The following is a 27,231-nucleotide window of genomic DNA, read 5'->3' on the forward strand; positions in this document are numbered from 1 at the left end:
CCACGAAGCGACGATATTCGGTCGGGCTTTTCGTTGAATCTATGCTGCTGAATATCACACACGTCGGCCCGGTCGGCCCAGAGCCTGGCGCGAAGTCCAAGGACATCAGCACGTCATCCGAAAACAGCTCTGAAAAACTCTTCCCTCCGACCTGCTCTTGAACCTCGTCAGGAATCGTCCCGGTTCGTCTCAGGCCTCCACGTCAAATGACTTCCAGAATGGAAGTAGAGGCCTGGTCCAAGTCGGCAAGATGGACAGCCAAATGAAAGATCTCATCATGGTATGAATGCTGTCGATGTACTGTTGTGTGTCTTGTGGGGTCTTCTTACTCAAACATCCAAGTCTCTGGCTGAACAAAGCTGCAAAGATACCGTCGTGTTCTACCGCACAGATGTCTGAAACTTGCACACGACCTCCACATGTACGGACAGACAGGCTGTAATAATACGATAACAGCAATAAAAACAAACAATAACAGACAGACAACACAAAAACAATGCCTCTGGCCTTTGGCTGATTCTTCTCCTCTATTATCCCTCCCTCCAACACCTTATATCTCTCCCTCCCAACCATCCTATCTATATCTCCCACCCTCGCCTCTTTCCTTCCTCTCTCCCCTTCCTCTCCTCCCTATCCCTCACTCTTCTTTGCAATTTACTGTGATCATTTTGATTTGTGAAAGATAATGAAATGGGTTGTTTTTTCCTAATCTGCAGAAGCACCTCTTAAAAGCAAGGCATATGGTATTGTACACACACAAATGTGAAAAGGCAATGGGTAGGTGGGTTGCATAAGTTATATCTCTAAAAGGAAAGAACTTGAATAAATGTTCCCATCACAATCCTCTCAAGCAATGATATTATCACAGCCTGTGAATAAGAATGACCGAATTGACAAAATAATGTCATTGCTGTAATAAAGTTCATTTAATCTGCAAATCACCACAGCTGAGTTTCAGTGAAGTTAGTTATTAACAAATTATTTTTTGGCTTTAATCTTCTTTGAAAAATTACTCATCACTGGACATTTTTAGATTGCTCTCATTGCATATCTGAACTAAATGCCTTTGAGAGGCTCATTTGGTATATTTAATGAAATCCTCAGAAAATCCATTGCCCTGTTGAAATTCCTTCTATTTTGTTTTTGTGGATGACATGTAAATTTGAAGGATTTAAATATTACTGCACTGAAAAAATTATTAGTAACGTCATACATAGACACCAAAAAGTGACTTATTTTGATACATGTCCTTTAAAATCATCCACAGCAAATTATTTTATGGTTCTTGGTTTCAAGAGTTTTTGCACAAAATATTTGGTTTCCCAACAAACACAAAACTTACCTGGCCCATCACCGAAGCCATATCCGTTGCTGCCATCACATTGGGCGCTATTTCAGGAACAAACGAAGTGGCCAAACTAAAGAGTGACTGCACCGTACCGTCAGTGTCCAACAGCCAACTGGCCACCTGGGACAAAGGCAGAGCAGTAGTTTGGTCATCTTATGTGGCTGAAGCAACAAATTGTTTCGGCATGTTTATTATCCCATCTGAATCCCTGGTGTGATGAAGCCAGATTCAAATCCCTGATGTGTTCATTGATTTTTCCAACCACATCCTTATCCTGCACGAGCTTGATCGATGTACAAGCTCGACGGACACATTTAACCAATGTATAATGGTAAAATTTGTTTTTAATGGAGGCATTCTATGTGATAACACTGATAAGAGTTCCACAAGTCTTGTATTTCTGCTTGCATTTTTGCACCCCAAGAAAATAAAAAGAACATGCTGAATATTTAACCACAAGGAAACAATTTAACCACAGTTGATTAATCAATTGTGAATTTGCACTAAAATACAGCAACAAATTACTTTTTTAATGTCTGCATCGAGTCCTCCAAGATATGATAGATAAAATGTCCTCCAACATACCCTCTTAGCCTCTGCTTTTCAATAATATCTGCTTTTGCTTTGTCCACCTGCACCCGTCTGCCCTGTTGTGCAGCTCTTCCACAATTGCCTTGACTTGTACATATAAAAAGGTAACTACACCAATTAAGCTCATTCTTGGTTTTTATTACTCCTCCTTTTCTTTCCCCACATCTTGCAATCCTCAAATTGAACGTTTTCAGAAATGGAGGAAGCCAAATGTGGTTTCACTGGTTTAACCATGTGCTGCACTTGCCTTTGGATCCTCAAGTGGGTTGGTCAGCTCTATTTGGCAGGCCTGCTTCATAAGCTTGTAGTGCTCCCGGGCATCAAATGCGACAACTGTAGCATTTCTTGACTTTCTTGACATATGCCGGCAGGTTTCTGCAATGAAAAAGGTATAAAGTTTTGAAGATCAAATAGCTACGTTTGATTACAATTGTAGTTATTTTGGGTGTTTTATGAAAATATGCTGCTTGATCAGAAAGTTAAACATCACAATTACAGCTATCAGCTCCTGCAAACTTGTGATCCCAAGAAACAAAAACTGATTAACTATGAGCCACCAATGCATCCCTCAGCCATTCAAGGACCTGCAAATAAGAAATGTGACCAATCGGTCACTAGATAATGGTAACTAATCCAACGGAGACACATTTCTGAATGTGGTTGCAATGTTACCTTTGCAAGCTAATTGCCAATTTGTTCCAAAATATGGTAGCTATCATATTTATTCCCATATACAGGAAAAATATTAGCTCAACTTGATCTGAATCCATTCATGGCAGAATTTCTGACCTCATCGCCAACCCTTTGAATTCATTGTTTTAATGATAGAGGTGTGGGGAATGAGGAATGGGGTTAATAAAGATAGAATGGATGACAGGTAGTGAGAAAAGATGAAATGAGGTGATGGTACAATGCCAACTTTAAACCCTATGGGGAAGAGTGGAATTGAAGAAGAAGATTCCACAAATGAGAGAAAAGAGGAACGAAGCAGTTGAGGTGTTGCAGTGAGCCTGGATTATGGGATTTTCACAAAGAGGAGGTTGATAGAAGACCTGAATGTGATATGGAAGGAGAGGGGAGGAATGGAGCAGAGCGAGCAAGATCTGATGAAAGGAGATAGCAAACAGAGAGATCACTGACCCATCTTGAAACATAGGGGCAATACCCCTTGCACTCACCTGGTAGAATAAAACACACGTTTCTGCATGAGAATAGCGACTTGCAACCAAAAAAACGTGCACTTTTGTGTCAAAACTGCTTCCATTTGGCAAGCAAGATTGGTTTTGCACAAAAAAAGTTTCTTGTCAAATATGTGTTATTTTGCTGTTTTCAAGCATAATACACACTATTTGATGAAACACACACGTTTCTGCATGAGAATCGCGACTTGCAACCAAAAAATCGTGCACTTTTGTGCCAAAACTGCTTCTATGTGGCAAACATGATTGGTTTTGCACGAAAAAGGTTTCTTGTCAAATATGTGTTATTTTGCTGTTTTCAAGCATAATACACACTATTTGATGAAACACACGTTTCTCCATGAGAATCGTGACTTACAACCCAAAAATCGTGCACTTTTGTGTCAAAACTGCTTCTATTTGGCAAACAAGATTGGTTTTGCACTAAAAAAGTTTCTTGTCAAATATGTGTTATTTTGCTGTTTTCAAGCATAATACACACTATTTGATGAAACACACATGTTTCTGAATGAGAATCGCAACATACAACAAAAAAATCGTGCACTTTTGTGTCAAACCTGCTTCTATGTGGCAAACGTGATTGGTTTTGCACTAAAAAGGTTTCTTGTCAAATATGTGTTATTTTGCTGTTTTCAAGCATAATACACACTATTTGATGAAACACACACGTTTCTGCATGAGAATCGCGACTTGCAACCAAAAAATCGTGCACTTTTGTGTCGGTGGCAAGGTGGAACTTTCAATGTGACAAACGTTTTTGAGTATTTAAGCTTTTGGCCTTCATGCCTTGAGCCTTCATTTTGATGGTCTTTCCAACATAAAGAGGAAGGACAACAGAAAATAATAGAATGTTAGTTGAAGCTGTGATGGATGAAGGTTTTTTTGTATACATACTGGAGGTTCGTGGAAGAGCTAGTACTAGTGCACTGAAAGGATCAGGACACAACTGTACAAAATGAACAGCAGAGAGAGGAGGGAAACATCAACAGCAGAGCCAAAAGCCAAGACAGAGGGAGACCGACAAACAATGGCTGTGGGGAGTATTGGGGGAGTCGAGGACAAGAGAGAAGGCAGGTGGTGGACAAGATGGATACAGAAGGTAACTCTCAGGAGGGAAAACTGGAAATTTGGAAGGACTGGGGGGCAGGGGGTTGACGAGGGTAGAAAAGATCATGGTTCTGGAATGGGGATGATCTGAGATGGGTGGTGAACAGAAAAAAAAAAAAAATCACTTAGGAATATTAAGATTGGTCGAGTGGTTACAATTGAGCAAGGCTCACAAGTAGATGAACTCAACTAAAAGTAAACGGGTTTCAAGATCCATTGAGAGGCGTTCACAGGAGGGACAAAACAGAAAACTGCAAGAAAAATAAACAACGCATTTCCATTTTCCAATTCAATAATTATTGAATTGGAAAATGGAAATGCGTTGTTTATTTTTGGTATCCTCATGGTTTGCTGATATTTTTGGCAACAATGATGACACTATAAAAATTATTGGTAAAGGTCTGCAGTGGCCAAACCTTTTTTTAAATCCACATACCACTTGTAGTCATGGAAGCATCAGTAACTCGGTCAAATCTTTGTTGCATTACTTGCTTGAGTCCCAGCAGGCGTTCGGAGACTGACAACGCTGGATTACGGTCTCCAGGTACCGGGTTGTTGTTTTTTGCTGCAGGACAACAGAACAGAAATCAGTACCACAGCCAAAAGCAATCGTAACAGGATGCATTAATCCCGAGGCACTTTCCAAGCTCAATCCAAGCCCTACACAAGTATGCAAGTACGATATTTATGCAATTGAAATGTTATTATTGTTGTCTATTTTGTCCTCAAATTAATATATATATATATATATCTATATATATATATATTTATATATATATATTATATATATATATATATATATATATATATATATATATATATATATATATATATATATATATATATATATACACTCAACCCTTTGCTATCGCGACCTCAGCTATCGCATTTCTCTGCTATCGTGGCTACCTAAAAAACTGCACAAACACACGACTGTCACGCCCCAAATACGGGCTATAGCGCACCGGAAATGGTGGGAAATTTCAAACAGTCCGGGTGCTACGTCATCACCGCGCGTGGGGTGATTCACGTGCTGATTGGTTGTGACGTCAGGACGTCAGGGGCGCTGTGATTGTCCGCCCGGCGCCATTCAAGTGCGCGTCGCCTCAGAGTGAATACTGTATGTACTGTAATAGCAGTGTCCAAACCTTTTTTTGTGATATAACAATGGCCGATATACCCCGACCCCATCCTCCCACCATTTCCCAGCGTAATGCGGCGGCACCTGCAAGGGAAATCAAGAAGAGGAAGAACTTAACTTTCGCTCAGAAATTCGAAATTGTGCAGTTGATAGACAATGGTGAAACAAAGCGAAGTGTTGGAAAGAAATTTGGGATAAATGAGTCAACAGTGCGAGGTATTTACCAAAACCGTGACCATATCAAGGCCCATATGAATCTTGCCTCATCAGAAGCAGGTGCCCAAGCTATGCAAAGCCGTAATCAATTGCTCCTCAAGACAGAACAATTACTAGGACGATATCTGGAGAGGCAAGCAAAGCGAAACTTGGCAATTGATACTCGTGAAATTATGGACACTGCCAAGGACAGTTATGCTGCTATGGCTCGTAAGATGGGTGTGCAACAACCTCCAGTCTTTCTTGCATCCAAAGGGTGGGTAGATAAGTTCGTGTCCCGTCATGAAGTGAAAAGTGTTAAGATATCTGGCGAGGCGGCAAGTGGGGACAAGTCTGCAGCCCGTGAGTACCCTGAATCTCTAAAAAATATTATCGATGAAGGCCAGTACACTCCCGATAAAAATTTTAATATGGACGAAACCAATTTCAATTGGAAAACAATGCCTCGGCGAACATTTATCACTACCAAGTCAGCCAAAGTTCGTGGAAGGAAGGCCATAAAGGAGCGTTTCACCCTGCTGTTCGCTATGAATGCGTCAGGAACATGCCGCCTTAAACCCACAGTTGTGCATCGAGCTAAAAGACCCAGGGCCTACAAAGGATGCAACATGAACAAATTAAATGTGCACTGGTTGACATCAAAGAAGGGGTTTATGTCGGACAAACTTTCCCAGGACTGGCTCAAGGAGGCATTCATTCCCGAGGTTGAGGATTTTTGCAAGTCCCAAAACATAAGGTTTAACATTCTCCTGCTCCTCAACAATGCCCCTGGACATTCGCCACTTCTAAGGGCTGAGCATCCTAATGTGAAAGTCGAGTTTTTGCCACCAAACACGACTTCCTTGATCCAGCCCCTTGATCAGGAGGTCATATCAGTTGTGAAGGCGTCCTATTCCACACGGCAATTTAGGAAGATGCGGCAGACAACTAAAGACACCGCCTTTATCCAGCAATTGCGAGACAGTGAGGATGAGGTTGAGGACATAGTTCAATGGGATACTGAGGCAGAACAAAAAGTGATTCGGTATTGGAAAAACTACAATGTGAAACAGGCTATCAACTTAATGGTAGACTGCTGGAACAATGTTACCCCTGCCACTATCAATCATGCCTGGCGTAACATTTTGGAAGGTCTGCCTGAGGACCGCCAGGTGGCTGTGCCAGGTACGCCACAGACTGTTGAGGCAGAAGTAGAGGCAGCGGCGGAAGAGGCACGCCAAATCCCTGGAGCTGGTTTGCTGAGACTACTGGTGAGGACATCCGAAAAATGATACAGCCTGCTGCAGTTACTGTCGACGAAATAATTGAGGAAGATGATGTGGCACAAGAAGAGGACAGTTCAGGAGAGGATGAGGAAGGTGTAAATGTGAGGCGTGAGGGATTATCCATGGCCGACATCAAGAAGATGATAGACTTGGGTTGCCAGCTATGCCACCTCCTTTAACAAGATTTAACAATGAACAGTGAAGCAAGGTGCTCCTTTATTAATAAGGCACTGGCAGGTTATGAGGAGCAGTATCACGCCCACGTCAACTCCCTCCGCCAATGCCAGATCATCGAATTCTTACGGCGTCACAACGAGGCACAGCCCTCTGTCTTTGACGAGCCCTCTGATGTTGAGGGCTTCTCTGGTGCTACAGCTGACGCAATCCTGGACGAGTTAGAGGCACGTAGGGGTGGTCAATAAGACTCCACCCAAGCCTCGGAACCTACCCAACCACCTAAGCCCCTCATCGTCCCCAAAAAGGTAAATAAAATGGTAAAAAAAAGTACTTTTTTACCATTTTATTTTTATTTACATATTGTGATTCTTGTTTTAATGTTTCTTTATATGTTAATGTTTCTTTATATGGTAAAAACATTTGGTAAAAAAGTGGCAAAAATAGGCTAAATATGTGGTCAACTTGGGGGTCGTGGCACCAATTAGAATTATTACCATAAGTTCTTCAGTTCGGCTATCGCGATTTCGGCTAACGCGCGCCGATAGCGGCACCAATTAGGCGCAATAGCTGAGGGTTGAGTGTATATACATATATATTGTTATAGATCGCGGTTAGATGTTATAGACCGAGCGGTGGTGTAAGACCGCGACCTAACAAACTCACCCGATTCACCCAGACTTTGGCCGTATCGCACCGTAGCTGCCCAATGGGGAAAAGACAAAGGCGACGAATGCAAAGAGGAAAAAGAAGGCCAAGACGAAAGACAAAAGGTTTGAAATATTACTACTGAATTTATTTACTATTTACACACAAGCAACAAAAAGCAATTCAGTTTATTTACAAGTACAAGACGCAGATGACACAGTGCAAATTTAGCTTATCTACAGACTTAACTAACCCAGGACAGCACAAACAGAACACTGACTCACGCGGGGAATTGATGATAGGACTGGCGGGAGATGGATGGCTGGCGGGATAGGGAGGTCCACTGGTCCTTCAGCACGATTGACTCGTTGGGCAGCCGCCGCTCCTCCGCGGCCGTGCTCCAAACTGCCGTCCAGGCCTCACGCTGCTGTGGCTGCTGTTTCGGTGGCTCCAGCTGCAGCAAATGCAGTTGCGGTGGCTCGAGCTGCAGTTCAACTCTGGACTTCTTGGTTGGACTCAACTCCTTGGACTCCCTCTCGTCTCTCGGTAAAGGCTCATCTCCCGTCTGCCTGTCTGGTCCAAACCCTCACTCTTTCTTCTTTTCTCTCACTCCTCACCACCGCAACCACTGACCCTCCTCTGGCAACCGACTCAGACCAACTCATCTCTCGTTGCCACACCCCTGCCTTGGGTTATATAGGCCCCCGCCCCTCAACCTTTGCGAACCTCCCCCACCGCTCTTCCTCCGCCCTCTGTAGCCAAACCCCTGGCTCATGGTTGGTCGAGCGGGGCTGGTTCACTCCTCCCCCTCTATGACGAGGTGGAGACACGCCTTTCTTCCCCAACCCTGCCTCGTGGCCAATGGCGGCAATTGGATCGGAGGGGAGGTAATATGGGCAATCGAGGCTTTTGGGGATGGGAAGGAAAGGGGGTCTATTCTCTTTCACTGGTGCAATGGAGTACTTTTAATTAATGGGAGACACAGCCTTATCCTAAAACACAGAATAAGAGATAACTATCAAAAGAAAAGATATATCGTGACCTACATGTATGTTTTTCTATGGACTAACTACGGGAACGCCCTTTGACCTTTATACAACCACAACGGAGGGAGGAGGGGTGATATTTTACAACAACCTTTTACAACAACCTTTTACAACATTTTACCACCACCACAAAATAAAAAAAAACACATTCTCATATTCACAACACTGCACCCTCCTCCCCTTAGGCACGTCCCGGGCCTATTACTTTTACCTTAGTGTGGCATGTAGGTGTAGTTCCCTCTACTTTTAGCCTGACCCTGAGTGCGACAGTTTTAAAACATAAATAAATGTGTCCCGCTGCTCCATTGCACCCTGCCTAACAGACTTACGCCCACAGTTAACCGAATTGCGGAATGGTCTTCAAACTACACACTGACGGTGGGAAGCATTATTTACAATTGACGCTATTTTTATTTACAAAACTAACCCAGGACCTGTAATTGTTCTTTCTGGGGGGAGGACAGTCTGCTCTGCATCAATGCACCATTAAAGCACCCAAAAACGCACCAATACACACCCAAGCACCAATCGGTGCAGTCACCATTGTTCAATGAATAAAATAAAACCAACAAACCCAACCCTGCAGGTGTCTCTTGCTCTTCGGCTCCCTCTGCTGGTTATTATTATTTCTTCCAGTTGTTGTCATTTCCATTTTGCTTTGCTTACTGGCGGCCTATTTGTAATAAAGTGTGCCCAAGGTGTCCTTTTTATTTTCGTTTATTTATGGCCCACAGGGCCGACTAGTGTGGTTCACCTGTGGGGCATCGGTGCCCTGTGGCCAAGGTCCGCCAGCAAGATTTCGGGCCCTCATGGCCGGTTCCAGCAGAGGGGCCTTGCCCCAACCCATGGGGTCCATAAGTGGTGCTCGGCCACTGACATGTGGTCCATAATGTGGTGCATCGATGCAGACAGCTGGTTCTGGGAATTTCGGGCGCACAATGGCCGACCCACACACGCTCCCCTCGGCGCCCAACGGCGCTCAGGTCCTCATGTGGGAGACAAAAAGGGGGGACAAGACAGATGAGCGAGGGGTAAGGTCTCAAGGGTACACATCAAAAAGGCAATGCAAGGCGAAATGCGTACGGAGGGCGCAGTGAGAAAGCTCGTCCCTACCGTACGTCACCCCCCTGTTACCTAGCCCACCCTTGCCCTTACCCCATATGTACAAAACCTACACATTACCAATTCGTCACTACTGTCACGTCTTCCCCATATTTCCCCTATATCAAATTCGTCACCACAATCCCTCTACTTCAAAAATTTGCCATCATCAATTCATCATCAATCCTCATAAGGAGGCAGAGATGGAACATCAAAGCACAATGTCACACCCACGTCATGATGCGTCTCACAATCCAAAACATTTGCATCAAAAATAATTAAACATGGCATGGTGCGGAGTACCTGTCACCTCAGGTGAGTGGATGCAGATGGTGCGAGGAGATCCTTCATCCTAACTATCCTCTAAATGATTTTAACACACTTTACACTACCCGGGGTCTTTCTCTGGCCAAACCATTGGCCCTCTTACACTAGGGGTTCTAATAACCAATTCCCATTGGCCAAACTGTGGTGCTTCTCAATTTGGGGTCTCACTCCCCCGATTCATCTCCCGGTGCTCTAGCACAATTTCTGGGCTGCGACGTGTACCTCTCCCAACAGGTCTACCCACCTGCACACCTCCACCACTGTAGTTGCCACCCGAGCTTACCTAGCTCCTCACCCTAACCTAACTAACTGGGGACAGCCCCTCTCCTGGCTCTGTCACCCCATGGTGCCCTCTGGCACTGGGCTACCCGGGTCCGTCCTCCGGATCCTCGGGCCCCATCCACAACAACTACTACCGGCTCCCAGAGCCCACCTGCGGCCTCACCTGGCCGACATCCTTACAGTGGTGGAGTGCCCAAACCAACTACACACACTAACAGGCTACACGCCCAGCCATTTCCACAACACTAATGCACCCATCCAAACATCATTCTTCCAACCGCACCATAGATGCCAATATCCAACCACAATTTACCTGTACCCTCTACCTAACTCTTACACTACCCGCCCCGGGTATCCGTGATGGGGGGTCCACTCTTCCCCCATTCACACCTTCGCACCATCCACTCCACTCCACAATTTCCACCATTCTCACTCCACGACCATCCATTCCAATCCTCCAGACCATTTATTCCATACACCTGTCTTTCATTCACCTGTCGTTGCACACCTGTGCAATCTCACCTGGTGCCACCTGCACCCTCCTCCTCTTTCTGGACCAGTTGGTCAACGCAACACACATCACCATCACTCACTCATACACTGCTCCACACACCTGTTCAGTTGCACACCTGTGCAATCACACCTGTTCCATTCTCACCTGTTCAATCCTCACACACACGGCATCATCTCAGCTAACTTCTCCCCTCTGAAACTTGCGCTTCCCAGTCGTCCCTTTAAACTATTGCGCTCCCACGTCATTATCATCCATACTAATCTACCTGCGTCCCCACTACAGGTATCAGTCACTAACTAAACTTAACGTCACCTAATGTCAATCTTCGCTAGATCCCTACACACCATATCCTAACCCACCCGGGCTAGTTTTCCACTGCCATACACCCCCTAAGCTAGTGCTCCTTTGCCCCCACCTTGTGAGGGATGACAGAGTTGCCATCCCACCACAGCGGGGCATCTCTCACTATCAATTTTGTTCGTCCAAATCCAACAATTCAAAAATTTTCCATTTACTGCCAATTCCATTCACTTTTCTAAATTTCGTTTTAAATCACTATCACTATCACCATCACCCGTCTACTTATTACATCCTCTCGGTGCGCCAATTCACATCTACAGCCCGGCTTCGTACAGCCGAGCAATGAACGCGGGTCGTTTTGTGCCAGCGGCTGGATACGTCCCGCATTCGGGGCAGGGACGGAGGCTTACCCGGGCCGAGATCCCATGCACCACTTCGGCGTGGAGCCATCCAATGTCCCGATCTCGACCTGCCGGCACGTCTCAATAGAAAGTGGTCGCCATGACGACCCTTCCTATCGAGCTGCCCGCTCCGCCTTGTGGAGCCCGGACGCGGCCGCTCCACGCGAGGCCCAGCGTGGATCGCGCACGGCGGTCCTTTCGAACCCGCCGTGGCTCGGATCTCCGCTGGTTCTCGCGGCACGCGAAGCCCGGCACGCACCGAGGGCCCGATCCGGCTAAAAGTCGACCTAACCTTTAACCCGGTTACCGTCGACGCTTCACCTGCAGGCTTACATGCATACGCTACCTCTTTCTTGCTCATACATGCAGCCGTTCCCATTCTCCTCGTACCTTTTCTTTCACACCTCGGTACACTCACTCCGCTCACCGACTTGGTCACACACCTGACCACCGAACACTTTGGCACACATTCGTTGCTCGCACACCTCACCAATACACCGCTTCGCGCCCCTTTCTCGGTCACCTCCTTTGTGACGATCACAGGTGTGCTCTCACCCGCACACCCAACCACGTGCCTCACTACCAACTCAAATGTGCCTTCCCACACACGCTCTACCATTCCAGGTGTGCATCCTTCCATCCCAGGTGTACATCCTCGCCCACCTGTCACAACCAGCTCACGCTCCGTTTCACTCTCACTACTCTCACCTCCACTCTCAGTCGCGCACTCACCCTTACTCTTGACAGCATGCGCTTTCCCCATGCACCCGTCCGTTACACACCTTTCTCGCGCATCCTCCCGCGCACACTTCTTCGTTACTTCCTCCGTAACACTCACCACAGGCATGCATTCTCCCTTACTCTTGACAGCATGCGCTTTCCCCATGCACCCGTCCGTTACACACCTTTCTCGCGCGTCCTCCCGCGCACACTTTTTCGTTACTTCCTCCGTAACACTCACCACACCGCGCTTCCCTGTGCTCCCTCGCACACGCGCTTCGACCAATTCACTCTTGACGGCACACTCACTCCTCGGCGTGCACTTTTTCCTCACACACCCCATGGTCGGACATTCTCGCACACCCCTTTTTTCGCACACCTGTCCTGTCACACACCTCACCAACGGCCTTTCACGAACACCCGGATCCAAACCAATCCCCAAGCCGACTGAATCTCCCCTCACATCATGTACATTGCCACTCACCTCCGTACCTCGTCGCACCTTCTCTGCCACCTGCAAACTTTTTATTTGGTTAGTGAGCACCGCATCATGATTTGAACACAGACCTTGTACACATTCCATCACCTCCTCCCGGATTTCTCTCTTAGTTTCTGTCCGTCCCTTCTTAATTTCACTCACCTCTTCTCCCACTTCCTCTAATTTTTGTTTAACCTCTTTTATTTCCCGGTGCGTCTCCTCAAGTTCGTCCTCTAAGGCTACCGTGACCGTTTCTACGTGCGTCCTTACCTCCCGGTCCTTCGTCTCCATTGCTTCTGTCACCTCTTCCACCCTCATTGTCAGTTCCTCCCGTACCATCTGACATTGCCTCTGCGTCGCTATTAATTCGTTTTTAATTTCTTTTTGTGTCGCCTTTAACCCTCCTAGTACCGCAGTGTTCTTTTGAACCTGCTCCACTAACTTAGTTTGTCCCTCTGTCAGCTGCTCCACCTCCTCCGTCAGATCTTCTATTCCCCCCTGTAACTTTGCCGTATTATTTCTCACCTCTTTCTCTATACGCTTTTCGCCTCGCTTTACCTCCTCGCGCAGCCCCGAGACCTCCTCACTCACCCCTCGTCGTATTTCCTCCATCTGGTTCCCCATCTGTTCGATTTCCCGGGCGGATTGTTCCCCTATTTCCCGCAATTTGTCCTCCATCCTATTTTCTAACCCCATTAACCCATTTTTCACCCCCTCTAACTGATTCTCCTGGGCAGCCATTCTATTTTCCACCCCCGTTAACCCATGTTTCACCCCTTCTATCCCATTGTCTAACCCCTCAAATTTCTTGTCTAACTCCTTAAAATTATTGTCTAACCCCTTAAAATTATTGTCTAACCCCTCAACGGTACCCCTTGCTTCGTCCCTCATTACCCCCATTTGGTTTCCCATTACCCCCATTTGGCCCTCCATCCTATCCATTTTTGCATTCAGTTGGGTCAAGAATAATCTGAGGTCAAACCCGGTTTGCCCAGCGTCCCCAGCCGCCACCGCAGGCTCGCCCTCCGCGGCGCCGCTATTTTGGGACCCTTCAACCACGTGAGCGAGCGCGCCATTTTGCGCGCCTGATATTCCCGCAACCACATTGCCATTTTCCTCCTCCCTTTCTTCCACATACATTTCCCCGAGGTCCTGGGTCGATTCTACCCCGTCTATCTCTCCCACCGGCATCCCGTCGCCTTGAACAGCCATGGCGCGATTTCAAAATTCGGATTTTTATACAACAAACAAATTTCGGCTTTATAATTTCGAGCGCGTAAACGCGCTCCGGGTCCGATCTCACTCCTCGACACCAATTGTTATAGTACTAACACAATTGGTGTCCAAAATTTGGGCTAAATAAATTTAGTCCCAGGTTCGAATCCCATCTCCTGACTACCAATTGTTATAGATCGCGGTTAGATGTTATAGACCGAGCGGTGGTGTAAGACCGCGACCTAACAAACTCACCCGATTCACCCAGACTTTGGCCGTATCGCACCGTAGCTGCCCAATGGGGAAAAGACAAAGGCGACGAATGCAAAGAGGAAAAAGAAGGCCAAGACGAAAGACAAAAGGTTTGAAATATTACTACTGAATTTATTTACTATTTACACACAAGCAACAAAAAGCAATTCAGTTTATTTACAAGTACAAGACGCAGATGACACAGTGCAAATTTAGCTTATCTACAGACTTAACTAACCCAGGACAGCACAAACAGAACACTGACTCACGCGGGGAATTGATGATAGGACTGGCGGGAGATGGATGGCTGGCGGGATAGGGAGGTCCACTGGTCCTTCAGCACGATTGACTCGTTGGGCAGCCGCCGCTCCTCCGCGGCCGTGCTCCAAACTGCCGTCCAGGCCTCACGCTGCTGTGGCTGCTGTTTCGGTGGCTCCAGCTGCAGCAAATGCAGTTGCGGTGGCTCGAGCTGCAGTTCAACTCTGGACTTCTTGGTTGGACTCAACTCCTTGGACTCCCTCTCGTCTCTCGGTAAAGGCTCATCTCCCGTCTGCCTGTCTGGTCCAAACCCTCACTCTTTCTTCTTTTCTCTCACTCCTCACCACCGCAACCACTGACCCTCCTCTGGCAACCGACTCAGACCAACTCATCTCTCGTTGCCACACCCCTGCCTTGGGTTATATAGGCCCCCGCCCCTCAACCTTTGCGAACCTCCCCCACCGCTCTTCCTCCGCCCTCTGTAGCCAAACCCCTGGCTCATGGTTGGTCGAGCGGGGCTGGTTCACTCCTCCCCCTCTATGACGAGGTGGAGACACGCCTTTCTTCCCCAACCCTGCCTCGTGGCCAATGGCGGCAATTGGATCGGAGGGGAGGTAATATGGGCAATCGAGGCTTTTGGGGATGGGAAGGAAAGGGGGTCTATTCTCTTTCACTGGTGCAATGGAGTACTTTTAATTAATGGGAGACACAGCCTTATCCTAAAACACAGAATAAGAGATAACTATCAAAAGAAAAGATATATCGTGACCTACATGTATGTTTTTCTATGGACTAACTACGGGAACGCCCTTTGACCTTTATACAACCACAACGGAGGGAGGAGGGGTGATATTTTACAACAACCTTTTACAACAACCTTTTACAACATTTTACCACCACCACAAAATAAAAAAAAACACATTCTCATATTCACAACAATATATATATACATACATTTTACATACATACATTTTACATATATATATATATATATATATATATATATGTAAAAATCTTATACACCCAAGCAACACATGGAATTTCTGCAGCAGCATTAAGTTGATATGAAACACAAAGATCCATTAAAAATTAAGAAGGCACTATTACCATACAAGTACGACATGTCGATATTTCACGGTTTCCAAAAGCAAGTCATGGAATGCATGAGCTCAAAGGTTTACAATGTGCTATTGGTCTCGACTTGCAGAATGATTTGAGCGAAGATGTGCCTTGTTCAAAAAGTAAATACATAGCTTCAGATTATCACCACCATCCTGTGACAAGGAGGAACATCGTAATATGTACAAATTGATGTGCTGAATAACAGCTGTACAGTCATAATTCTATGCTTAATTGGGAAACAATGGAATAACCGATAGGTAGGAGGGTAGGCCCACACTCTTGATAGTGTATCAGGGCACTCAGAAGTTATGAGCATTTATGAAGCTGAGAACGAACTCTGAATAAGTTGCCACTACATCACAGGAAACTGATACAAGTGCTTTGAATACAAGTGCTTTGAAAGCATTTATGGGTATCAAAACCACACTGGTGAGGGAAATGCAACAACCACTCCAACCAGCAAGCTGCTCAATGACATAACTGCAACCTGCCCAAAAAGGTGGAAAGAAAACAGCTAATTATTTGAAAGAACAAAAAACAACGTCATGCTGACAACAATTTGATGAAGACACCAAAATTAATAGTTTTTCATAATATGATCAGATCGATCTGATCAAAATTTGGGGTGAGAATTGTCAGAGAATGTAAACAGATCGAATGTTCTCACCTCATGAACAATTTCAAAGATTTAATTCACTGGAGAAGATTCACTCGAATATATAATAAGGATTACAACGCAGTTTAACAGTACTATGCCAGGTACCTAAAGAGGACTCAACACAACATATCCAGCAAATCTTCTGTCGATTCAGCTGACTTCACTCCCTTTATAGTGAATGAGGACCAAAGGATGTAGCAGGTTCGGGCTGTCTTTGAAGTGGAAGTGTGAAGGGAGGGGGGAGATTGGGGGACGAAGAGTTCCTTATGACACAGAGTCAGACATTATTTTACCAGTTTGTCAGCAAGAAACACAATGGGAATTGCACCATTGAGGCGCCATGAGTCGCTAGTAAGACGAGATAAAGCATTTCTCAAACCCTATCTCTTAAGCTGGTATTTACACAGCGCTACAAATGAGAGATATGTAGATGCGGTTTCCATTACACAGGGAATTTCTTCACCAGGCTGGCGCCATTGCAGTCTCTACTGAATTCAATTGAAACATATATGGTCACTACACGAAATAGTACAATTCATTAAAGTATTTCTGCAATCATAAGGAATTAGAGTGTTTCTCTCACGAGTCCTGACTATTAATTTGGTATGAGGAACAAATATCGAATTTCAAGATGCAGGTAATAACTTACCTATTTGGAAGTCCAAAATGGACTTCCGCAGTATTATCCTCAGGGAGGAGGGGAAAAAGCTAAACTTTAACTATCCTTTCAAGAGGTCTTTACAAAAAAGGACTTTGAAAAGAAACAGGTAAGAGATGTGCATGTGATATCAAGGTATTCAGTTTTGAAGAAGGATTAAGAAATAAGTGATCATCAATAAAGTTTTAACCATTGCAAAAAAAAGCAAAATTAATTTTCTTCATATGTAAACATATAGACATTCTGCTTCCAATAAACATAAAAAGTGTGACTTCAAACCTCAGCTTCAACATCTTTAAAGGTTCTTACTAAGCATATTTAGCTTGGCTGTTTGCGGAATAAAATAGTCCTATTTTACAAGTAAGGGCTCTGCTCGGTTGTTAAAAAAAACGATGCCAGCCAGATTGATCTGAGCCAATCTAAGCCAAGTGGAAAAGGGATACAAGATAATCGGGACCACAAACGAGGGTTATCAACTCGAGTCAATCAGACCTTCCAGTATTGGACATCAGTGATTGTTTGCCACTGTCAGCACATAATCAGTTATAGGGAAAGTGTCTGCAAGCAATATTCGGTTCAAACATACCACTAAGTTGTAGTGATACGTAGTAAACATTCTGTGCATCCCAGCTCACTGCTAGGCCCACCACCACCCGTCCTTTGCCATCAGGTATCACCAAGCCGTCCACTGGAGGTACTTCAGGCAATGCTGGTCCTATATTTGCAACACACACAGGGAAGCTAATTTGATAAAGGAGGTAAAGTTAAAGATATTCCCGCTAAAGGAATAAATACAGAGGAGCTATCTAGCTACACTTGTAAGCTATTTTGTAAAAAGGTAGTGTGAAACTACTCTTGAAGTTACTTTTCAAATGCATCTTGCTACTTTCATTTCAAACTTTAGCACTTTTTTGAGCACCATAGTGTTAAAAGGTGCAGTTAATAGTACTAATTACACATTGGGTTAGAAGAACAATATAAGTAAACAAGAGTGAGAATTGCTTTGCAATCCATGCCCCCTAACGACGTGATATTTTCTAAGTCCAAAAAGGGCATAACTCTTATGAAAAATTCACAAAATACCCTGAAACTCGAACTTTTTCTCCAACTCATTATAATAAAGAAGGCACCGATGGCATCATCATTAACATATCTTATTCCCTGTGGGAAGTACTTGATAATGCCCCATGTATCATCTTTTTCCATGGAGCGGTTTTGGAGATATAGTGGGTTTTTTTGGGGGGGGGGGGGGGGGGGGGTTGTTATACAGAATCGAGGCTCGTGTAAGAGCTAACACATTGGACATGAAAACATGCACACACACGTAAAACATGCAATCAAGGGAGCTGGAGACAAGAGGGGGAGAGAGGGAAGCACACAAGCACAACAACAGAAGAGGACAGGGACATCAGTAGATCTGTGGAAGGGAGAGGGCTGGGGAAGGTGGGAGGGGTACATGGTATGAAGCAAATGAACACTTCTACGAACTAGAACGGGCACTCGGTAGAGCGCATACCTTCGCCGCAGCTACTGTTCTGTACTTGGCATGGGAGTGTAGGGAACAGAACAACAAAAATACGATTTTGACCTTTTCGTGACCTTGACCTTGACCTTTGACCCGATTGCTCCCAAAATCTAATCAAATGTGTCCCGTATAATAACCAATCATCCCACCAAATTTCATGCAATTCGGTTGAATACTTTTTGAGTTATGCGAATAACATACACACACACACACAGACATACAAATAAATACACAGCGATCAAAACATAACCTTCCGCTTTTGCGAAGGTAATTACAAGAAAGAAGTTGGGGATTTAAAGAGTCAGATTTGGGGTGTTTTAACGGAGGTAGAAAAGATCAAGGTTTTGGATGGGGGAAGATAAGAGATGGTGGTGAACAGCTGTTTTAAAGACCTGGAGGGATGAGAGGGATTTAAGAGAGTGTGGGAGTTTGTTCCAGAGGTGGGAGAAAAGAGGAATGAAGGTGAGCAGAGAGTCTTGATTTTGGCAGTTTCACCAGAAGAGGGTTGCTGGCAGATCTTGTGCGTCCTGCAGGAATATTTGGGGGGCAGAGCACAGACAGAACAGGGGGAGCAAGGCCGGAGAGGAGTCGGTAGAAAACAGAAAGACCACCTACCTGCCTGCGGTGAAAGAGAGAAAGGCCCTCAGAATCAGCTTCATCGCGGGAGATTCCAATGATTCTGAATGCTTTGGTTTCAACCGTGTGAAGCCGAGCTAGGTGTGGGGGAGAGCAGTATTCCATTGAGCTGCGGATGAAAGCTTTGTATGTGGCGAGGAGCTCAGAAGTGCCCAGAAAGCACTTCACACAATGGAGGATGCCCAGTCGGCAACTGGCTTTGGAGGACAGCTTGGAAATGTGATTTTCCCAGGAAAGATCATGGCAGATAGTGAGACCCAAAAGCTTGAGTGACAGAACTTCTTCAAGAGGACAGAACTTCTTCAAGAGGATTGTTCAGAAAGTATATGGGAGGGTTGTCCAGACGGTCTTTCCGGAGAGACAAAGTGAGAGTGTGAGATTTGTCAGGATTGAAACACATGTTCCACTTGTTTGACCAGTTTGTGATATTGTCCAGGTCTGCAGAGAGTGAAGAGGCTGCTGCCTGCCGATCTGAGGGTTGGGATATAGAGCGGCAGAGAGTGGAGTCATCAGCAAAGAGATAGCGAGGATTTTCCAGAGAGTCAGAGAGATCATTAATGAAGACCAGAAAAAGCACAGGGCCCAGAACAATGCCTTGAGGAACTCCAGTCTGAACAGGAAGGGGAGAAGACAGAATTCCATTCAGGGCCACACGTTGACTGCGACCAGAAAGGAAGGCTGCAATCCATGCATGGAGGTTTCCATGGATACCATATGAGGAGAGTTTGGTGGGCAGAGCGGGGTGCCAGACCGTATCGAAGGCACGTGATATGTCAAGGGAGACAGCTCTGATTTCCTGTTTGGCATTGAGGACCTCCATCCATTGTTGAGACAGCAGAAGCAGCATGTCCAGAGTAGAATGACCTGGTCTGAATCCAAATTGATGATCCGAGATCAAGCCATTGGAGAAGAGGAAGGATTTGATGTCAGAAGTGATGATCGATTCCATGACCTTGCTGATTATTGGGAGCAGGCTGATTGGTCTGCAGTTGCAAGGATCTGTTTTTGCACCTTTCTTGTGTAAAAGCGACAATGTTGGCTGATTTCCAAGCAGATGGCAGATGACCTTGAGCAATAGAGAGGGTGAAGAGAATCGAGAGAGGGTGTGAAAGAGCGGCAGAGCAGGATTTTAGGACCCATGGGCTGATGCCATCTGGTCCAGTTGCAGAATCAGTCGAGGTTTGATAGAAACTTCTCCACCTTGTCAGGAGAGGACAGAGTCCAGCAGCAGCTGGGTTCGACTGGGTAAGGTGGGTACACAGAGAGGTGGGAGTTTTGTAAAACAAGCCCAAAAAAAAAAAAAAAAAAAAAAAAGGACAGAGCAAAGTGGTGCAACTTTTTTCGATTTTTCCAACATGGCGGCCGAACCATGCGACCGATGACGTCTTCTTTTTTTCTCCACCAATGTATCCCAAGTGACGCTCAAGAAATTTCATCTTGATCGGATGAAGTTTTGTACTTGTCGAATTATGACGTCATAATGGAGTCACCTATGACATCATCATTAACATATGTTATTCCACATGGAGAGTTCTTTATAATGAGCCATGTCTCAATTTTTTATATTCAGCGCTTTCGGAGATATAGAGGTGCAAAGTTTTTCGGTTTTTCCAGGATGGCACCCATACCACGTGACCTATGACGTCATAATTATCATTAAAATAATTATACAGGTGGAGGTGCACCTATGGTGAAATTTCCTGTCAATCGGACCAACGGTTGCAGAGAAAATCATATTTATTCTGTGCGGACAAACAGACAAACAAACAGACAAATGGACTCAAATGCAATACCCTCCTCTGGTGAGGGTAAACATTAACAGTATGGCACACAAGGAGCAATTAATCGATAAACTATTTACTTATAGAGTTTCTGAATCATTTAGTAATGCTACCATTATTTCTTATATTCACAATATATTTACAATCATTCTTGCTACCATTATTGGCATTTCAGATTATCCCAGTCTGCTTCTATCCCCCCTCCCCCCTCATCGCCAAAATCTATTATGGCCCCTTCAAGGAACAACAAGGAAATTTGATACATTTGAAGGCCATTCGGCCCATCATGCCTGCGCTCCACCAACACCAGATTAAATAAGTTCGTCAAGCTAACAATTTGATTTCATTGGGTTTATATTCAAAACTGAGAGCTATTATGTTCCTGTCTGTTCATGTTCAACTTTTTCAACTTTTCAGGTTGAGAAAAGGGTGTCAGGCTCATGGATCAGGGACATCACCAGTGTGTTAAAACATTTAAATGGGGATTTTTTTTTTTGTGTGTTTTACTGTTGTTATTGAAATTATTGGGGGGGAGAGGAGGGTGGATGTAGGCTGTTTTAGGGTGAAGAATATATAACACTGACCAGGGCGAGACTCTCTCACAGATATTACAATCAGCACAGATGTACACAATCACCCATTCATAAATCAAGCTACCTACAGGTCCTGCCAACATCCCTGTACCTCTCTATCCCCAATGCTTCTAGGTACCTATCTAATTCCATTTTAAACCTATCTACTGTTTCTGCTGCTACTACCTTTCCAGGGAGACCATTCCATGCATTACCTACTCTGAGTGAAAGACCCCTGCCTTACTGTACCATCTTAACTCTCTTCTTCGTTATTCTCAGGCTATGGCCCCTGGTCCGATCGCTGTTTATTCTGCTGAAGAACTCACGCACATATTTTGTCTTCATTCATTCATACCCTTCATTATCTTAAACATCTCTATCATATCCCCTTGTAACTGAGGCTTTGTTTTTGTCTCAGCGGTTCTCCGATCGCGCTGCAATTACTTTCCGGTCTCTGTTTTTCACGGTCTTTTCACCCCATACTTCCTTGTTTTAAAATCTCAAAAAAAAACAAACAAAAAAAAACATTTCCTTCTGTTCTTATTCGTTTATTCGTTCTTATTTGTTCGTTCGTTCTTCGACCATGTTGTTTGTGATCACGTGATCACGTTGTTAAAAAATGTCTAATCTGTCCCCTGAAGACCTGTATTCTGTCATATTCTATAACACCTTTTTCTTCTTCTTCGATAAAAGGATGCTTTCGACTTGCTCACCAAATCTATTCATTCCAAAAAAAAATTCCATCTCTTATAGTGCATCTTTCATTCATTCCCTAAACTCTCCAGCACTCCATCCTCCCTCCAGCGTCCTCAAACGTATTTTTGACTCGAATGTCTCAAGAAACTCATTTTGCAATAAATGTTCGTTTCCCAATAATCGTACACTTTTCAAAATCCCATCACCCCAAAATCCCATTTCCCATCACCCCTCCCCTCTAAATCTACCCCCTTGCCCCTCCCCTCCAAATCATCCCCATCACCCATCTCTTTCAAATCTTTCCCCTTGCCCCTCCCCTCCAAATCTTCCCAATCACCCATTCCTTTCAAATCTCCCCCCACACCCCTCCCCTCCGAGACTCTCCCTCGCTCCTCCCCTCCTAGACTCCACTCTCACCCCTCCTCCTCAAAGCGTCCTCCCCACTTCTTCCCCCTTCCAACTTTCACCTTCATCTCCCTCAACCTTCTGCCTCGCTCTTCCCCCTCGTCAAATAACACCTCACTGCGCCTCTCCCAATCACCATCAAACCTTTTGTCCGCCCCATTCTTCCCTTTCTCCAAGCTATTCTGTAATCTCCGACACACCTTCAACAGCTCTCCCTACCTCTTCCTCCTCTTCCACATCTTACCCTACCGCTCCCCCCCCCGTTCTGTATCCGATGCTCCCCCTTCCTCTTCCTTAACAGTATGGACCTCAAACATCCGGGGCCTTCGCTCAAACTTGTCTGATCTCTCCATACAGTTTGCTTCTGACAAACCAGACGTGATCTGCTTAACAGAAACTTTCCTCCTTCATGATGTCTCTGATTCCTTGGTATCTCTCCCAGGTTACTCCCTCCTCCGGTATGATAGACCTGAGCCTCGTCCTGGAGGTGGGGTTGCTATCTTTATAAAAAACTCTCTTCCTCACTCGCCCTGCACTGCCCTCTCTCCACCTCACCCCCAGGAATACCTTTGGCTACGGCTTCCCATTCGCTCCCACCTTTTGTTCATATGTGTGTTGTACCGTCCACCAAACAGTGATGACTCCATCTACATCTCGTTGTCTGAGAATATGGACCAACTTCTATCCACCCATCCCAACTCTCTCTTCCTCATATGTGGTGATTTCAACTGTCACCATGCCAGTTGGCTGGGTGTGGGTACCTCTCTCACCAGCCATGGCTCTTCAGCAAAGGACTTCTGTGACTCACTGGGACTGACACAATCTGTCAATTTCGCGACCCGGATTTCAGTCAACGGAGCATCTTCTCTTCTGGACTTGGTTATGACTAACTTCCCTGAAAATGTCTGCTGCTCTTCTTCTGCTCCAATCGGCTCTTCTGATCATGTGCTTGTTAAAGTGGACATCTCTCTGACCATTCTCAGAGAGCCTCCTCAGCGTCGACGAGTCTGGCATTTCACTCAGGCCAACTGGCACAGTCTTCAAGCAGCCATCAATCATCTGGACTGGTCTCCCATCTCTATTGCCTCTGACATAAATTCTTCCTGGGAATTCTTCCAAAGCAAACTGCTCTCTCTCATGCACAGATTTATCCCATCTCGTCTTCTGTTGTCATTCCCTTCCTCCCGTCCATGGTACACGGAATCTTGTGGTGAGGCTATTGCCCAGAAACAACTTGCTTTCGTCTCCTGGAAAGCAAATCCAACGGAAGGAAATCTCATTTCCTTTCACAAAGCCCGAAGCAAGTGTGTGTCCACCCTCAGGAGAGCCAGGAAACAATATCTCTCCGTTCTCAGGACCGAACTCTCTTATCTGTCTCCCTCTTCCAAATCCTGGTGGCGTCTGGTCAAATCTGTTTCTGGTGTTTGTTCCCCCTCCATCCCCTCCCTCACCTCAAATGGCCACACGGCTGACTCCGCACGTGAAAAAGCTGAATGCCTCAACTCTGTGTTTGCCTCTAAATCTTGTGTCCCAAACCCATCCCTCTCCGTACCCACCGTACCCAGTTGTACCCAGCTGCTCCTGGACTCTGCGTCCTTTCCTCCTGACAAGGTGGAAAAGTTTCTGTCAACCCTCGACTCAGATTCTGCAACTGGACCTGACGGCATCAGCCCACGGGTCCTAAAATCCTGTTCTTCCGCTCCCTCTCTTTCACTCCCTCTCTCTGTTCTCTTCACCCTCTCTTTTGCTCAAGGTCATCTTCCATCTGCTTGGAAATCTGCCAACATCACCGCTTTGCACAAAAAAGGTGCAAAAACAGATCCCAGCAACTACAGACCAATCAGCCTTCTCCCAATTATCAGCAAAGTCATGGAATCCATCATTGCTTCAGATATGAAATCTTTCCTCTTCTCCAATGGCTTGATCTCTGATCATCAATTTGGTTTCAGACCTGGATACTCTACTCTGGACATGCTGCTTCTGCTTTCTCAACAATGGATGGAGGTCCTCAATGCCAAACAGGAAATTAGAGCAGTCTCCCTTGACATATCACGTGCCTTCGATACGGTCTGGCACCCCGCTCTGCTCACCAAACTCTCCTCTTTTGGTATCCATGGAAATCTCCACGCATGGCTGGCGGACTTCCTCTCTAGTCATAGTCAACGTGAGGCCCTGAATGGGTTTCTCTCATCTCCTCTTCCTGTTCAGGCTGGAGTTCCACAAGGCAGTGTTCTGGGCCCTGTGCTTTTTCTGGTCTTCATCAATGATCTCTCTGACTCTCTTGAAAATCCTCTGTATCTCTTTGCTGATGACTCTACTCTCTGTCGCTCCATTCTTCATCCCTCAGATCGGCAGTCTGCAGCCTCCTCACTCTCTGCAGACCTGGACAAAATCACAGACTGGGCAAACAAGTGGAACATGTCTTTCAATCCTGACAAATCTCACACTCTTACGATGTCTCTCCGAAAAGACCGACTGGACAACCCTCCCATCCACTTTCTGAATAATCCTCTCCAAGAAGTTCTGTCACTCAAGCTTTTGGGTCTCACTATCTGCCATGATCTTTCCTGGGAAAACCACATTTCAAATCTGGCCTCCAAAGCCAGTCGCCGACTGGGCATCCTCCGTCGTGCGAAGTCCTTCCTTGGCACACCTGAGCTCCTCACCACATACAAGGCTTTCATCCGCAGCTCAATGGAATACTGCTCTCCCCTCTGGGCTGGTGCTCCTGCCTCACACCTAGCTCGTCTTCACGCTGTTGAAACCAAAGCATTCAGAATCATTGGAATCTCCCGCGATGAAGCTAACTCCAAGGGCCTCTCACTCACTCACCGCAGGCAGGTTGGTGGTCTTTCCGTCTTCTACCGACTCCTCTCTGGCCTTGCCCCCCCAGCTCTCTCTGGGCTCTGTCCCGCAAATATTCCTACAGGTCGCACAAGATCTGCCTGCAACCCTCTTATGGTCAAACTGCCAATATCAAGACTCTCTGCTCATCTTCACTCCTTCATTCCTCTTTTCTCCCACCTCTGGAACAAACTCCCTCACTCTCTTCAATCCCACTCCACCCTCCAGGTCTTTAAAACAGCTGTTCACCACCATGTCTTATCTTCCCCCATCCAAAACCTTGATCTTTTCTACCCCTGCTAATTTCACCCCAATTCCACTTTTTTGAAATACCAACTTCTGTCCTGGAAGTCCTTGGTGTCCTTGTGTTTTATACTTCTCCCTCCCCCCCCACCCCCCTTCCCACGCCTCCTCCCCCCAAGCCCTCTCCCTTCCACACATCTCCCTGCTCTCAAATGTTGTGTTTGTGTGCTTCCCCTTCTCTCCCCATCTTGTTTTCCGCTCCCTCTTTTTATATATTTTGTTTGTCTGGTTGATTTGTTTGTGAAGTAAATGTTAGCTCTTTCACGAGCCTCGATTCAGTATACCAAACAAACAAACAAAAAAAAACAAAAAAAAAAACTGCCTCCTTTCGAATGTACAAAAGCCTTATCTCCTTCAGCCGTTCCTCATAGCTGAGTCTCGCTGGGCCTGGAATTAATCCAGTAGCCCTATGCTAAAACCCTCTCTCTGGCAGCAATATCCTTCCTCTGATGTGGTGACCATCTCCGGTGTGTACCCCGGTTTAGAATAGGTACACCGTATCCCTGTGTGTCGTAAGAGGTGACTAAAAGGGTTGGCGTCAGGAAGGGCATCCGGCCATAAAAACATTGCCTCAAAAAGAGAACCATGACAATTACGACTACATATGGGCAGGGTACAGCCCGAAGTACCCCGTGGGGGACCCCACTCGCTCTCGTCAAAACTCAAGGTGGGGAACCCGATCGAAGCAAGGGTGGAAATCACTCCATTTATGACGACGAAACATCTGATGCCCGACGTGGAGATCGGTTTCTGAGGTTTGGGACATGGAATGTAGGGACAATGAGAGGGAGATCAGGAGAAGTGGTGTAAGTATTTGTCAGAAGAAGAGTGGACATATGTTGTGTGCAGGAGACGAGATGGAAGGGAAGTGGTGTGAGAATGGTGAAGGGTAGGCAGGGACAGAAATACAAGTTTGTGTGGCAAGGGTGCCCAGAAGGCGTGAATGGTCTTGGTGTCCTGTTTTCTGGGGAGTTTGTAGACAGTGTGGTGAGTGTGACTCGAGTGAGTGAAAGGTTGATGATGATGAAAATGATGATTGGAAAGCTCTTGGTGAACGTCATCTCGGGATATGCTACGCAGGTTGGTCGGAGTGATGAAGAGAAGGACAAGTTTTGGTGTGCGATAGAGAAGCCGATGGAAAACGTGAAAAATGAGGCAGTTGTTGTGGTAGGAGGAGACCTAAATGGACATGTGGGAAGAAGTATGGACAGTTTTGAGGGAGTTCATGGGGGTTACGGATATGGTGTGAGAAATGGAGAAGGTGAAAGGATTTTGGAGTTTGCTGATGGAGCTGATTTGTTGATTTGTAATACTCAGTTCCAGAAAGAGGATAATAAGCTTGTTACATGACGTCAGGTGGGTCGACGACAACCGTCGACTACCTGCTGGTGCATCGGTGAGATAGGGGGCACCTCCAAGACACAAATGTGATCCCGGGGGAGGAGGCT

The 27,231-nt window shown here is 45.8% G+C and overlaps 2 protein-coding genes across 2 annotated transcripts in view; both read right to left on the reverse strand.

Moving 5' to 3' along the window:
* Window positions 1-27,231, reverse strand: part of RWDD4 (RWD domain containing 4) — a 204,791-nt gene that overhangs the window by 53,965 nt on the left and 123,595 nt on the right. The window lies entirely within an intron of this gene.
* POLQ (DNA polymerase theta) overlaps window positions 1-27,231 on the reverse strand; it is a 163,809-nt gene that overhangs the window by 44,671 nt on the left and 91,907 nt on the right. Inside the window, exons 25-29 of the mRNA XM_078775107.1 lie at window positions 18,024-18,081; window positions 17,608-17,736; window positions 4,682-4,810; window positions 2,187-2,314; window positions 1,343-1,468 (exon numbers count right to left, since the gene is read on the reverse strand). Coding sequence (XP_078631233.1) covers window positions 1,343-1,468; window positions 2,187-2,314; window positions 4,682-4,810; window positions 17,608-17,736; window positions 18,024-18,081 — 570 coding nt within the window. The remainder of the gene's footprint in view (window positions 1-1,342; window positions 1,469-2,186; window positions 2,315-4,681; window positions 4,811-17,607; window positions 17,737-18,023; window positions 18,082-27,231) is intronic.

The sequence above is a fragment of the Myxine glutinosa genome, chromosome 4, assembly GCF_964187855.1.
Source record: "Myxine glutinosa chromosome 4, kmMyxGlut1.1, whole genome shotgun sequence".
Classification (NCBI taxonomy): Eukaryota; Metazoa; Chordata; class Myxini; order Myxiniformes; family Myxinidae; genus Myxine; species Myxine glutinosa.